This window comes from Chelon labrosus (assembly GCF_963514085.1).
Source record: "Chelon labrosus genome assembly, chromosome: 17".
Classification (NCBI taxonomy): domain Eukaryota; kingdom Metazoa; phylum Chordata; class Actinopteri; order Mugiliformes; family Mugilidae; genus Chelon; species Chelon labrosus.
Window position 1 is genome coordinate 946,645 of NC_140350.1, and position 15,778 is coordinate 962,422.

At 38.8% G+C, this 15,778-nt stretch overlaps 1 protein-coding gene across 1 annotated transcript in view; it reads left to right on the forward strand.

Moving 5' to 3' along the window:
* nectin1a (nectin cell adhesion molecule 1a) overlaps nt 1–15,778 on the forward strand; it is a gene marked incomplete at its 5' end in the record, with an annotated part of 33,733 nt that overhangs the window by 3,430 nt on the left and 14,525 nt on the right. Inside the window, one exon of the mRNA XM_084564940.1 lies at nt 10,375–10,487. Coding sequence (XP_084421066.1) covers nt 10,375–10,487 — 113 coding nt within the window. The remainder of the gene's footprint in view (nt 1–10,374; nt 10,488–15,778) is intronic.

The window sequence follows — 15,778 nt, forward strand, 5'->3', positions numbered from 1 at the left end:
GTAAATATTGTCAATATGCTGTAAAAGAACCTGTACAATACTACTTATATACCATAATATTTATGCCACGTGCACTTACTGCGTATTGCACTTCTGTTTCGATGCTAAACTGCATTTTGTTGCTCTGTACTTGTACATGTGTAATGACAATAAAGTTGAATTTAATCTAATCTAAAACAAGGCCAAAGACAAAAACAGGGTGTGTTCCCAGATCAGTCACAGATTGATGGCCTAAAGATTAAACTGTTAATCTGTCCTCTTCATTTTCTCTTTTTTCTCTGTTTTTCCTTTTCTCATCTGTTGTCAGTCATTTCTTTTTTTTTCCTGGTGGCAGAGTGAGTGAAGCTGGAGGAAGATGTACTGTAGACAGATTTCAGCCCTACATGGAAACTGCGGTCTTTATCAGCGGCACCTCTGCAGAGAGTGACATCAGTCTGATATTTTTAATGTTAGACACATACTGTACTTGTAAATACTTAAAATAACATTTATGGCAGAACATTCAGCTCTTTTTGCATATTGTACGTGCATTAGTCCAAGACAGCAGCTCAAGAATTCACTGTAGATTTCCTCTATTTGTGTTTATTGACCCTTTATAGGGAACTTATTGAAATACTTGGAAATTCAAAATTTCAACCTTATAGTGTTACTGGAGGGGATACCAAGACTTTCTTACTTTTGTGACGTTTTTCAGAAGTTTTCATGTAGAAAATCAAGGTCAATGAAGTTACTATATATGGTTCCTTGCCCTTAAGTGGTAAAAAGTGTAAACAGGTATTTCAGACCATTAGAACATAAGTGCTGATTCAGTTGTTTTAATAAGAGATGCAATGATTATGGTTGTTAGTTGTGACAAAATGGCACAGTTACGGTTCCCTCATAGTTCACTGTCTTATTTGACAGTAAACCAAATATCTTTGGCCTTTTAGCTGTTAGACAAAGAAGACATTCTATTAGATTTCTGGAATCTGTGAAAGGCAATTCCCAATACTATCTGAAATTGTGTGCTAAACCAGTGGTTCCCAAACTTTCTCTGGTGGGCTCCCCTTTGGGGGACTCCCGAGGGAATACCGTGTCCCGAAAAAATTGTCACCCTCTAATTCCATCCGCGCCCTGCGCCCCCCCCTGCAATGGCTCTGCGCCCCCCACTTTGGGAACCACTGTGCTAAACAATTGAAAAAGTAAATAGATAAACAGAAAAAGACAGAGAGGAAAGCAGCAAGAGGAATGAGATAGACATCTGTCAGATACATACATCTGAGTAAAGCATACATGTAAAATCTAAGGGAAATGGAGATGGGGACACGCAAATATTAGCATGTTATACAATGGGAGCACACAAATGCATGTGTAGTAATTAGAGGATAGGAGCTCGGTGCCAGAGAAAAGAAATTAGAGGCCAGATATCATGGCATCATCTCCCAGCAGGCTTATAGCAACATAACTAAGAGTGTACAAATGGAGGATATCCGCTTAGCATATAAACAAAGAGCCTGGCACCATGCACAGTTGCCACAATGGATTTGAAATGAAATGAAAAAGATATGCTTTAACTGCAGACTTTCAGCTTTAATTTGAGGGTATGTACATCCAAATCAGGTGAACGGTGTATGAATTACAACAGTTTGTATATGTGCCTCTTTTAAGGGAACAAAAGTAATGGGACAATTGGCTGCTCAGCTGTTCCATGGCCAGGTGTGTGTTATTCCCTCATTATCCCATTTACAAGGAGCAGATAAAAGGTCTAGAGTTCATTTCAAGTGAAAGCAACCAAAGAGTTTTTTTAAGGCAAAGACGTGGAATGTTATGCAGTGGCCAAGTCAATCACCTGACCTGAATCTGATTGAGCATGCATTTCACTTGCCCCAAGAACAAGCAGGAACTGAAGACAGTTGCAGTAGAGGCCTGGCAGAGCATCACCAGGGATGAAACCCAGCGTCTGGTGATGTCTATGCGTTCCAGACTGCAGGCTGTAATTGACTGCAAAGGATTTGCAACCAAGTATTAAAAAGTGAAAGTTTGATTTATGATTGTTCATTTGTCCCATTACTTTTGGTCCCTTAAAAAGTGTGAGGCACATATACAAACTGTTGTAATTCCTACACCGTTCACCTGATTTGGATGTTAATACCCTTAAAGCTGAAAGTCTGCAGTTAAAGCACATCTTGTTTGTTTCATTTCAAATCCATTGTGGTGGTGTATAGAGCCAAAAAGATGGACCTGACTGTAGTTTGTGGTGCTGTTAAAGTGTATTAAACACAAAGGAGATTATTGAGATATTTGCTGAATACCTTAACTTTCATTAAGCTAAGATTTGGAGCAGGACTATTATATTACAATGCATTTGTTTTTACTATATGAACTGGCAAGTGAGTACTTGGTGTCAACTTCTAAACAAATACATATGCACAGGGATGCCAAATAGCCATTAATGTACCACAGATTTTCCTCCATAAGACATCCTTTTGAAGGAATGTTTTGTGACCCTGGAAGGATTTATTATTATACATTTTCAGTGACATGTAAGCAAGACTTGCCTAGCATAAAGACTAGAAACAAGGGAAAGAGTTAGCCTGGCTTTGTACAACAGTAACTAAATCTTCTCCATGTACTTCTAAAATATATCATACAAACAAGTTATCAGTCTTCTTGTGAATTTCCCAAAATGTCAGCACTGTATCCTAACCAGGTTTCATCTTATTACATTAGAGTTGCAATAAATCATTTTCATACTGTATGCTTTTGCATACTGATCAAATGTTCACGAGCAAAGACACTGCAGTTTTAATAATGAAAGCGTTACATTTCAAATGCTCCAGAGTCACATAATAGAGTTACAGATGTGTCAGTCTCCATTAGAGCAGCCTCTTTGATTTACTGCCAACGCAGAATTAAAAAGGAAGCGATGTCATCAGACTGAGAAAAATGTGCAAAAAAAAAACAAATTCTATGCATCACATGAGACATATTCATACATATACATATATTTGAATTGAGAAAATAGTATTATTTACTTGATCAACATGCATTCTTATATAAAATTAATAAAAGTCGTTCTTTATAGGTGTGAACGTTTAAAAACACATACGCACCAAGACAATTTTTATGGGTTAAATGTACAGTATTTCAGGAAAAACATTTTGTTATGGGGAGCTGTCCACATACACGGCATACTATATACATATCTCTGACGCAGATGCACTTTAATATCCAAAATGCTGTAATCTACTTCCACTGCTGGCCTGCTTCCCTCTGAATGACCCACACAGACATACAAAAATCCTTCATGAAAGTGAGCATATAAGGCATAGTGACCACCTGCTCGAATACAAAACTATTAAATTTATTTATAGTTTTTTTATTATTATTTAATGTAATGCATATGGCTCAGGTTATCTGTCATTTTTTTAGATGATTGTGACCACAAACAAATCTATTAATTTACTGACTTCATACACTTTTTGCAGTATAACATACTATGCATTTTCTCTGTGAATTTGTTCATGCTTAGATCTCATAATTTGATGGTCAAAGTTAAACTAAGTCCGAGATCAGCTGAGTTTGAGTTTCTGTCAAAAGTGATGTGAAGACAAATAACTTGAAAGGACCAAGATCGGATCCCTGGGGCACATCGCATGTTCAGCTTTGTACAAGTATCTGTATGATGTACAGACAGTTGTTGACAGACTGGGGAAACATAGGCTGTTAAAATAATTTATTGGCCTTTCTTTGTAATAGCCTTCATTAAAAAAAAAAAACAAAAAAAACATGCAACCCTTTTTATCAGATTTTTCTTTGTCTTCTAAACTTGAGCTGTACTTCGCCTATTTGTCATAGCACTTCTGTGAGATTGGTAGGCTCACAATGGGTGTTCTGACTCCTGTCAGTGACTGGAAAAACAAGTTAAGTTTCCCCCTGGTAATGGTTTTGAGTTATTGCACCTTTAATTATCAGGCCCTTCCTGTGTCCATGCGTTACAAGTGCTCCACCACAGAGAGTTGGTTGTCTGAGCCTTGGAGTGGAACCAACAGTGAAAATGGATGCACTTGGTTTATTTTAGTTGTTGTTTCATGGCACTGTGATCTTGAGGCATTTATTTTAAGTTACGAAAACCGTGCTAACTATGCTAATGTTAATCGCAAAGCTAATCATTAACAAGAGGCTACTTAAGCTGCTATGGCTAATTAGGTGTTTTGCTGATCTGTCAGACTGTGATGTTAAATAAGGATTATTTTTAGTGTTGTTTTGTTTTCATTGTTGCACTTTAAAATAGATGTTGGTTTGTTGTATTTTTTTATCTGAAGTAAACATTTTTATAAACACTCAAAATCTTTTTTTTTTTTATTGACAAATAGAGGATTGTTGTTTTCCTTGTATTATAGTTTTTTATCAGTTTAACTTTCCTGAATGGCTCAACTTAAGATATTTAATTTTAACTGTAGCCTGTTTTGCTCATCTATGGGTTAGGAATCTCTTCATCACAGTTTGACAAACTAGGGGCCCCCAAACAGCATCTTGCATAGCGCCCCCACGAAGCTAGAAACGGCCCTGATTTGTGGTGAAGAAGAGGACATGGTGAGAGTAATGAGTAGCATAAGGTTTGATGTCTAGCGCTGGCTTCCCAGGGTGTGTTTGACTGCGGTAAAGCAAGCATCCACTTCGGAGAACACGGTCAAGCCAGCCCCCACGTTCTTTTGCGCTTTGTCCTTAGTCGAAGCATTACGGTACTCGTGCAAAAACAGCCCTTCAAAATAAAAACTTCATTTGCCACACTCAACACTGAAAAAAGGGGAAAAGGGGGATTGTTCAATTTACATGTATACATTTCGTATAGAAGACATGATTGAGTTATGTTCTCATCTGAACATGCTTCAATCATGTATAATCCCTTAAATCTTGGTGGATGCCAAGTCTACAAGTCTCAGTCATGTTAACAAAACAGAAAATAGTTATGTTTCCTCTGGAAACTCCGCCCCCTCGGAAAACTTCTGCAGGAATTTTGGCAGCCATCTTTTCACCCTCACTGCACAAATTGAAGTCGACTTGGAGAGTTATGGACAAGGTAAGGACAATTAAAACTTATCAGATGTTTGTCAGGGTTCAAAGTAGTCACTTTAGACGTATAGTTTTCATAAAGCCGATGTTTTTATCAGCCAGGAACATTGAGCAACATGAATAAGACGATGTTAGCTAACATTTACTGTTTACGTTTATTGGTGAGGGTCAACCGCCCTGTTAGCCTGCGGAGTCATATCCGCGGTCGCGAGGTGTGGAAAGTCAAAGTCGCCCTGAAAAGTTTTGGGGAAACAGCTACGGCTACCTTTAGTTTACTGCAGATATTTACAGTGGACGCCCCTACTCGGCCGAAGTCCATCCACATTATCCGATGAGAGAAAATTGTTACCATTATGAGTTATATCAGCCTTAAGGAGAAAAAAAAACTTTCACAGTAAAGACTTCATGCTGTGGCTCAGTAGGTAGAGCGGGTTGTCCACGAACCAGAGGGTTAGCGGTTCGATCCCCGGAATGTGCCACATGCCGAAGTGTCCTTGAGCAAGACACTGAACCCCCAGTTGCTCCCAGTGCGTGGCACTGGTGTGTGAATGTGTGTGAGCGAATGGGTAGATGTGTCTATGACTGTAAAGTGCTTTGAGTACCAATAGGTAGAAAAGCCATTTACCATTTACCATATTCAGCACATGAGGAAACTGTACACTGCTCTAATAACTGACGATAGTTATATTCATCCCATGATACCTGTCTTCTACATCCAGTTAGTACGGTGGCCCTGAAGGTCAAAACACAACATTTCACAAGACACAACAACATTTGGAAATGGCTGGAACAATCAACACTGTTTATACTTCACTGTGTCCGTGCACGAGTTTTAAACCGCGCTGGAATAAATGGAGGACGAAATGGCATTAATAGATTATTATAAAATATTCAGAGGGATTCAGAGATTTGTATATTATTTGTGCAGACATTCAGTATAATGTTTCAAGTGTATATGTTTAATGTGTTTTGTTTGATCTCACTTTGTTACTTTTGTGACTGTGCGCTCTGCAGGCAGAAGATGAAGCCCTCGTTCCAAGGATCCATTGAGGAGACCATGGTGGGGGAATATATGTCGTTAGACATGATGCCACCAGTAAACCAGTTTGAACCTCAGCTACCCTCCTGAACTGAAGTATTTTTTGAAGTGCTTCAGGAAGTTGTGATGAAGCTGGGCTAAGAAAGCCCAAGTCCTCAAAAACAGACTCTGTGAGTGAGCTGTTGCCATAGACCATGGTTGGTCTTTTGTTGCTGTTGTACTGGAGTTTGGACAAATACTTGCACTGCCTTTTATTTATACTTTCTTTATCTGTGGCATATATGCTGTTTTCATTTTCTTCCAAAATGTACCTTGCAGTGTTCTTTGACAAAATAAAATCACTAGTAAAAAGTAAAAGTTTTTCTTTATGTGTTATTTGTTTTTGGAAATTTCATGGTAAATGCTGTAAATAAGAGCTTAGGTTGGATCAGACAGAAGGATGTACAAAATGGATTTATTTAAGTAACAGAAATTAGTGCACAGAAAAAAAATTATCATGCAATGGATGAGCAACGTATGCAAAAGCTTTATAACTTAATAGTGTAATATTTACTTGTCCAGGTCAGGTAGATTTAATAGAACAACAGTGTGTGTAATTTATGTAAAAAACTTATGTTGCTTTAACAGATAATAATTGAATATAACAAGCATAAAAAAGCTTTAAAGTAACATTTAAAAAAATTATGTTGGTTTAACATAGAGTAATTGAATACACTTAACATTAAATAAAATTGTTGAATTAACATACAAAAGTCATGTTTCTTTAACAAAAAGTAATTCAGTATATTTAACATAAATAAATCATTTTAAGGAAACATAACTTTAATATGTGCAACCGATGTACATACTTTTTTCATGTAGATCCAACAGCCTTTTTTTTTTCAGTGAACAATGTTATAATGAATTACAATGAAAAGGTAACTAACTATATAAATATGGGTCTGTGTCAAATTAATCAATAATATTTAAGTAAAATAAAACATTTAAAGGAAACTCCATGTTTCACACAAACCAATTCCACTTCACCCTCAAGTTGCCACCCAGGAAATATCATTCTGATGTGGAATTTCAAAATCAAGGCACATTAAATTTATTTATTTAATAACGAATCCCAATCAAACGCTCTTTTCCTGTTTTTCAATAAGAAATACTGTTTTATAATACTGTTTTACAGTGAATTTACAACAACAGCTGCAAGAATGATTTTCAAAACAAAATTTTGATGAAAAAAATAAATTAAGAATAATAATGAAAAGTGTTTGTGAATGTGCAGCAAATGACAAATCTAGACATGAAACAAAAAGTAAGACAGTTCAAAAACTTACAACAGACAGACAACAAAGATGACATGGTAATTTAAGGACACATTCCAGGTGTCTGCCCACACATGTCATAGATGATCATGAACATTATGTTAGTAGTGGTATCTAAAAAATAATATGTGTAACTACGCAATCTGTGCTCATGTTTAATGACTGTTAAGACTGAAGGAAACACGTTTTGCCACAAAACTCTTACATCCCAACATCAACAGAAGCTAATGAAAAGTGTGTATAATCTGACCAAGGGTCGCGTTAACCGCATATTTTCCGTCATTGACCGTTTTTTTAAAAATGTGACGGAAAAATCTGAAGGCCATCCGTCATTTTCACAGATTGCAATTCACACCGCTGATCACTGGTGGCGAGTGACCTCATTAATTGGCTCTTGTCTCTCATCGCAGTTTGTGTTCCAAACATCACGGAACTAACCACTGACCATAGACATATACAATATTATATATATTTATATATATGTTAAAATTTTTCCCGTAAAATAACAGTAAAGAACTGGCAGCAGGGTTGCCATTATGTTACTGTAAAATTAACATTTTTTTACTGTCAATAAAATGTACAGTTTTGTACTGTTATTGAAAAATACAGCGTTTACTGTTTGTTAAGATTAGGTTTGCATGAATGATTAGCAGTAAAATGCTGTATTTTAGGAAAACAGTATAGTTTTGTTAAAAGAACAGTAAATCACCAAAATTTCAGTTTTTTGTTTGTATTAACAGTAGAGTGATGTATTCAAAAATAACAGGTTAATACTGTTGGAATTCTGCTGTAAATTAACAGGAATTTCTAACAGTGTATGTCTATGTCTATGCAGCTAACGGCTACCAAAATGGAATTTGCATACCACAGAAGCACTTCAACCCTACGGTACGGTAAAGAGCTGTTTACGCCTAGCAGTCCCGTTCCTAGTACGGACAAGACGTGTCGGCAGCCGATTTTTAAAAAAATATATATATATATTTTTAATTTTTTAACCATTTAAAGTCAATAAGTTAATGAAAACTTTAATGAAAATTAAATGTTATTGAATATGTCATTATTATCATTTAAAAAATTAAAGTGACGGGTGAAAATAGATTATGACGGGATTTGTATGACCTTGTCAGTCAAAATGGCCGACAACGAAAAAGTCTAGCGCAACCTCTGAATCTGACATCAATCCTTTATCCAAATTGTAACAGTGTTTAACACCAGCAAGTATAGAAATTAGAAAGGAGGCCCAGATCCAGGAGACTTGGAGCACATCAGTCAGTGAGCACATGGCACACAATTACTGTCCAAATCAAACAAACACTAAAATACAAGTACACGAAGACAACAAAATTGGTCAGCAAACTCAGCACATGTTTTGTATTACTTTGACAACAACCTCCCATCTCTTTTCTAAATAACATAATATTGATAATTAATAAAGACCCAGACAATTTCTGTTAACCTGTACCAACCAAAATCTATAAATATAATTCTATAAATCTATAAATTCAGTTAACATCCTGCTATGTTTATGACCTTGCAGATCCACCATGCCTCAGGATGCTGTAATGTCCTGCTTTGCCTCATCGTGTTGTTATTTTACTATTCCTTCGTCCATCCAACCTTCCACATTCACCTGTTGAGCTGACACACTCTGTCACTAAGTTTTTACAGTATGCACTGATTCTTGTATCCTGTGTTTAACTGCATGCTTTTTGACCAGCATTGCTGTGGACTTGTGATCCTGTCATTCTCTTTGGATGGTTTTTCATTTGTGTCAAGCCTGTTTTAGGAATAATTTATTTGTCTATTTAAATAATAATAATTTTTAAATAACAAAAAAAAATTCTTGCAAACATGAAGTTTTCAGTATCTCCAGACCCATATTTCTTCTTTCCTTTGCCATTTTTCTTTCTGGATGTCCCAAAGTTGATGACAGGAATTGTTGGAAGGGCATTCATCACTGACCTTGCCATTTAAATAAACACAAATATTGACAGCATCATATGTACTACAGTCTAATAGTGAAGCTATTGAAAGGTGATCTCTGTTTATTTTTAGCCACTCATTTACACGGGTAATTTCATGTTATTATTGGAATAAAGCAAAATACTAACGCATACGTGAACCTTAATGCAAGGAAGACAATTGTGACAATTTTGAGCTAAGCCCTAAAATTACACTTTATTACATTCCATCTGGAAAATATTGGACAATTTAAGGGGCTTTTATTTTGAAATTCCACATCAGAATGGCATGATATTTCCTGGGTGGCATCTTGAGGTTGTTGTTTGGTTTCCATGTTGGCAATTGTTGAATGCTTTTCTAAATTAAGTGATTTAGTTTTTTGTCACATGTGAACATATTTTCCTAGATCCACTGTCTTAGATGTCCTGTTGTGAACCTTTTCTCTCCAAAAAAATGGCTTGGCAGCAGCCACAGTAAGAGACAGTCGAGATTTTTGATGGATTGACTATATAAATAAATCAATGTCTTTATAAAAAATGAGTGAAGAAAAGAAAACGATTGATGGTAAGATGGCTATGGTTTTAACCCTGTGTGTGAGAATCAGAGCAGCTATTTTTATGGTTTGTTTAGTTTACAATGCCATCACTGTTTTCTCTTTTGCATTGTTAATACGTAAACACACGTGAGTCATGTAAACTCGTGAAGTGTGTGTGACTCTGCCGTGGATTTGTTAAAGGGGATCAGTAAGTCAGTGCAAACACTTACCAAACAAATTGTGCTATATATAACACTCCCTAATCCGCAACCTTTGACCTCAGCTCACCTCTCACACTGCTAAAATGTATCACCTTGCGCAGCTCAGATGACTTTATGAGCTCAGCCCGCTGTGCTGACTGAACAACTTAAAGCATGCCAGTCTGATGCTGCCAGCACGTGTGTATTGCTAGAGGCTGTGTGCCTAGGACAAGTGTTCATATGTCTTTAACTGTTGTCTTTCTCTTCCAGGAATAAATGGACAGTCTGTACAAATGGATGATGGGAAGTCAGGGTATGTTGGCTCAAAGGTGGATCTCCACTGTCGCTTCATCAACAGCTCACCACCTGTCAAAATCTCCCAGGTATTATCCAGCTGTATATAACACATCATAAATCACAAGAACAAATAACACCATTCACAGATAAATTAGCACAAACACAGACAGTGCATTTCCCTGCAATTAAGTAGAAGTTTATATTCAGCTTTTTGAAGAGACTGATTTCTTAAAGATGCTGTGATGAATTCACTTTGTTTAATTTTGCAATGTAATTCAGAGAAACACGGCAATCATAAAAATATATCAAGTGATGATAGTTCACAGGACAGAAGTTTAATAAAGGTATTAATGATGGAAGTGTGGATGCATGTGGAGGATGTCTTATCAGACTAGTCTGGGCTCCTTGGCATTGATGCCAGAGAGGAAGAGACTCAGGTGATGGCACGCTGAGTAACCTATGGTCACCAAAATAGGAGAAAACAAAACGAGCAAGTAGAGGATAAATGGATGTAGAGAGGGGGAAAAGGAGGATTGGGCTTAACAAAACAGAGATAAACAGTTCTTAAAGGTAGTCCAGAGGGTTCGAATCCAGTATAATCTTGCTGATGATTCACATATTCATGTGAACCTTTTTGAAATTATAAGCAATAAATATTTATGATGGTGACTTCATAAAGATTTAGACAGCTCACTGAAAGGTCATGACAATCTAGTAACACCAGATATGAGTTTGTGGACCACTGCACTAGAAAGGTTAGCAGGATGATGCACAGACATGTATTTATTTTTTTATTTTTCACCAAACAAGTCAGTGCAACATATGCACAGTAGATATATTTACATTGGAGTGAACTAAAATATGCTCACTTGCTGAAAAATACAATTGCAGAAAAAATGTGCAGAAAAAATAAAAAAATTTAAAAAAATAAAGAGGAAAGCAAAATAATTAGACAGCATCCTGCCGGACAGCTGGGTCTGGCCACAACGCCTCGTCCACATCACAGGCAATATCTTCTCCTGCCAGACATCGAGGGAAGAAGCACCTTGAGTGCCTTATCCATCCCTGAATCATACCCAAATCAATTTCATCACATGCCTCTTCATGCGCACAAAGGGCTGCTGGTCGTATACCTTCCACCGCCATGCTGAAAAGAACTCTTCTATAGGGTTCAGAAATGGTGAGTGTTGGTGGGAGGTATTGCACAAGAAATGGTGGGTGGTTAGCAAAACAGTTTTGGACTGGGGCTGCACGATGAAAGCTCACGTTGTCCCATACTACAACGTGCCGGTTTCTTTGATGGTCTGCACCATTCATAAGCTCTGGTGGAATGAGAATGTTGTGAAGTCTGTCCAGAAATGTGAGCATATGGGCTGTGTTGTATGGTCCAAGGTTGGCATGACGGTGGAGGACATCATGCGTATTGGAGATGGCGGCGCACACTGTGATGTTCCCACCACGTTGGCCAGGAACATCTATAATGGTTCTGTGGCCAATGACGTTTCTTTCCCTTCTCCTGGGGCCCCATGTACGAACGTTGCGTGCGTACAGAAAACGTTACCTACTCGCTCACGTAAAAGTTCAGATGTATCAAGAGTGAAATGTCCGGGAACTTTGTACGTGCCAACGCCAACGACGTGGCTGGCGTACGTTGGATTCTACAGATGTCGATCCTTTGGCGACACTTAGAGGTGATGCCGGGAAACTGTCATCATAAAACTGTTAAAACTATTGTGATGTGCACATCAGAGACACGCAAAAAATTAACACTGATGAACAATTAACACACCCAGGTGTCTGTAATTATATGAGTGGATATAAAAGCAGTGGTAAAAAAAAGTGGTGCAGAAAATGTCGTTAACAATAGTGCTTTAGCGTTATTAGAAGATATCGCAAATGGTGCAATAAGAAGAGAGCGTGTATTCAGAGACAGAGATGGTTTACTGGCAAATAATGACAACTGGCTCATCAGCCGCTTTAGGTTCCTGAGGGCAATCCTTCTGGAACTGTGCGCAGAGCTGCGGCCGGCACTGGAGCGCGACACAGCGAGGAGCAATGCGTTGCCTGTGTCCGTACAGGTAGTGACCACACTGGGGTTCCTCGTAACCGGGGCATTCCAGAGGGAGCTGGCCGACCGATCAGGACTGAGCCAGTCGACCCTGAGCAGAGCCATGCCAGCAACGTGGGACGGAGCTATCCGCATGTCAGCCAGGTATATCAGATTCCCATACAATGCATCTGAACAGGTCAACATTAAAGAGCAATTTGCAGCGAGAGACTGTTTTCTGAATGTAATCAGAGCTATCGACTGCACACACATTGATATAAAAGCGCCATCGCATGAATTTGTAAATGTCAACAGGAAACATTTTCATTCGATCAATGTACAGATCATACGTGATGCGCAAATGCAAGTAACCAACATTGTGGCAGCGTGCCAAAGAGGACATTTTTGCGCATCTCCACTCCAGTGAGTAGCGTCTCCAATTCGCTTTCTGTGAAGTTCTTCTTTTTTCCCGTCTTACTCATTCTTATGTTTTCGTTTTCTGATCGTGCAGAGAGGGAAATCTCAGGTGCAGGGTCAATTTAAATATAATTTGCATATTTAAAAGGGGCGTAGACGGCCCCTGGAGCATCATGTACGAAGAGTTGCTTAGATTTCCTTCTTAATCGTGACGTAAGCTCAGATTTAGAAGCATTTCGAAGCACATTTCCTTTGTACATCCCAATCGAGCATACCAGACTCCTTCCTGTCCACTCCCCTTAATATGCAACTCCCCGTCCACGCCCTTTTAAATATGCAAATTATATTTAAATTGACCCTGCACCTGAGATTCCCCTCTCTGCGCGATCAGAAAACGAAAACATAAGAATGAATAAGACGGGAAAGAAGAAGAACTTCACAGAAAGCGAATTGGAGACGCTACTCACTGGAGTGGAGATGCGTAAAATGTGTTCTTTGGCACGCTGCCACAATGTTTACTTGCATTTGCGCATCACGTATGATCTGTTCACTGATCGAATGAAAATGTTTCCTGTTGACATTTACAAATTCATGCGATGGCGCTTTTATATCAATGTGTGTGCAGTCGATAGCTCTGATTACATTCAAAACCGTCTCTCGCTGCAAATTGCTCTTTAATGTTGACCTGTTCAGATGCATTGTATGGGAATCTGATATACCTGGCTGACATGCGGATAGCTCCGTCCCACGTTGCTGGCATGGCTCTGCTCAGGGTCGACTGGCTCAGTCCTGATCGGTCGGCCAGCTCCCTCTGGAATGCCCCGGTTACGAGGAACCCCAGTGTGGTCACTACCTGTACGGACACAGGCAACGCATTGCTCCTCGCTGTGTCGCGCTCCAGTGCCGGCCGCAGCTCTGCGCACAGTTCCAGAAGGATTGCCCTCAGGAACCTAAAGCGGCTGATGAGCCAGTTGTCATTATTTGCCAGTAAACCATCTCTGTCTCTGAATACACGCTCTCTTCTTATTGCACCATTTGCGATATCTTCTAATAACGCTAAAGCACTATTGTTAACGACATTTTCTGCACCACTTTTTTTTACCACTGCTTTTATATCCACTCATATAATTACAGACACCTGGGTGTGTTAATTGTTCATCAGTGTTAATTTTTTGCGTGTCTCTGATGTGCACATCACAATAGTTTTAACAGTTTTATGATGACAGTTTCCCGGCATCACCTCTAAGTGTCGCCAAAGGATCGACATCTGTAGAATCCTACTTACGCCAGCCACGTCGATGGCGTTGGCACGTACAAAGTTCCCGGACATTTCACTCTTGATACATCTGAACTTTTACGTGAGCGAGTACTTACGTAACGTTTTTGTACTCACGCAACGTTCGTACATGAGGCCCCTGGTCTTTGCCAGGTTGAACCCAGCCTCATCTATAAAGATGAACTCATGTGGTATTGCATGAGCATCCATTTCCAGTACTCTCTGAAAACAAAGAACAAAAACTAGTCAAAACGGATGAGAAACAATGTTGCGTGTAGTGTACTGCACTCAGTATTGTACTTACATCCACATATGCTCGTCTGAGGTCTTTGTTTCTTTGAGAGTTTCTCTAAAAAAGGCAACTTATAAAGTTGTTTCATTCTGATGTGGTTTCGCTTGAGAATGCGACCCAATGTGGACAGACTGACTCGTTGAATGTTGTTGAATATGATGTTGTCTTGGATGATGTGGCTTTGAATCTCTCGTAATCTGATTTCATTATTTGCCAAAACCAATTTTACAATGGCAGCTTCCTGTACCCCAGTGAACATTTGGCCCCTTCCTCCACCATGGTTGAGTCTCTCAGTCCTTTAGAGAAACAAAAAAAAAAATAAAAAATATATGGCTTGGACAATGCAGCCTAAAGATACTTCCCCCACAGTAGAGTAAATTGTACAGGAAACTTGTACAGTTAGTGTATGACAACAGCCATTCATGAAGTAAACAGGTCTCACCCAACTTATACATTATGACATGCGGTGTACTACATAGTGTGAAAGAAATGTTGGTTACATACCTGTGCTCCAGTCTAAATGTCCGGATTACAGAGGCGACAGTGAAACGGCTCAAGTTGGGCTGCACTCTCTGTCCAGCCTCTCGTATTGTCAGTCCATGGTTGATTGCATGATCAACTAATGTTGCTCTTATTTCATTTGAAAGTTGCATTCTTGGGCCACGAGCTCCTCTACCTGCTCTACCCCTACCTCTCACTCTTCCTCCCCCTCTCATTCTCACCCTCCCTCTTCCTCTTCGTCTCTCAGCAATGTCTTCCATTGTTGTTGTAAAAGAAAAAAATATGCTCACCTGTGGTCTTTTACAGTTTTTTTCAATTGCTTACACACAAATCCTTTATGTAGCACACACTTTCTAAAACCTTTGACTCAAACTTCACAACTCTACATCAATTCAGCAAAACCATACACTAATTCTCAGCCTTGACACAGTTTTCAATTTAGCTTTTAACTTTTTGCAATTCAATACACACAATTCTCTACCTAACACACAAAAATCTATCAGGAAGTAACTTGATTTCCTATTTCAAACACAACCAATGAAAATGCCACACTTAGTCATCAGTGCCTCAGACTCCATCCTCATGTGTGCAAACAATAATTGCTTTACTGAACACCAACCAATCACTGCCTGATATAGGCCTATAAATAGGCCAAAGGTCAAGTAACCTGTCTTGAACAATGGATAACGTCAATGCAGAGAGAGACAGGGGAGTCAGAGGAGGACACAGAGGACGGCGAGGAGTTCGAGTTCGTGGAGGACACTTTGGAAGAGGAGCAGTAAGAGGAAGAGGACACTTTGGAAGAGGAGCAGGAAGAGGAAGAGGGAGAGGAAGAGGAGGACTT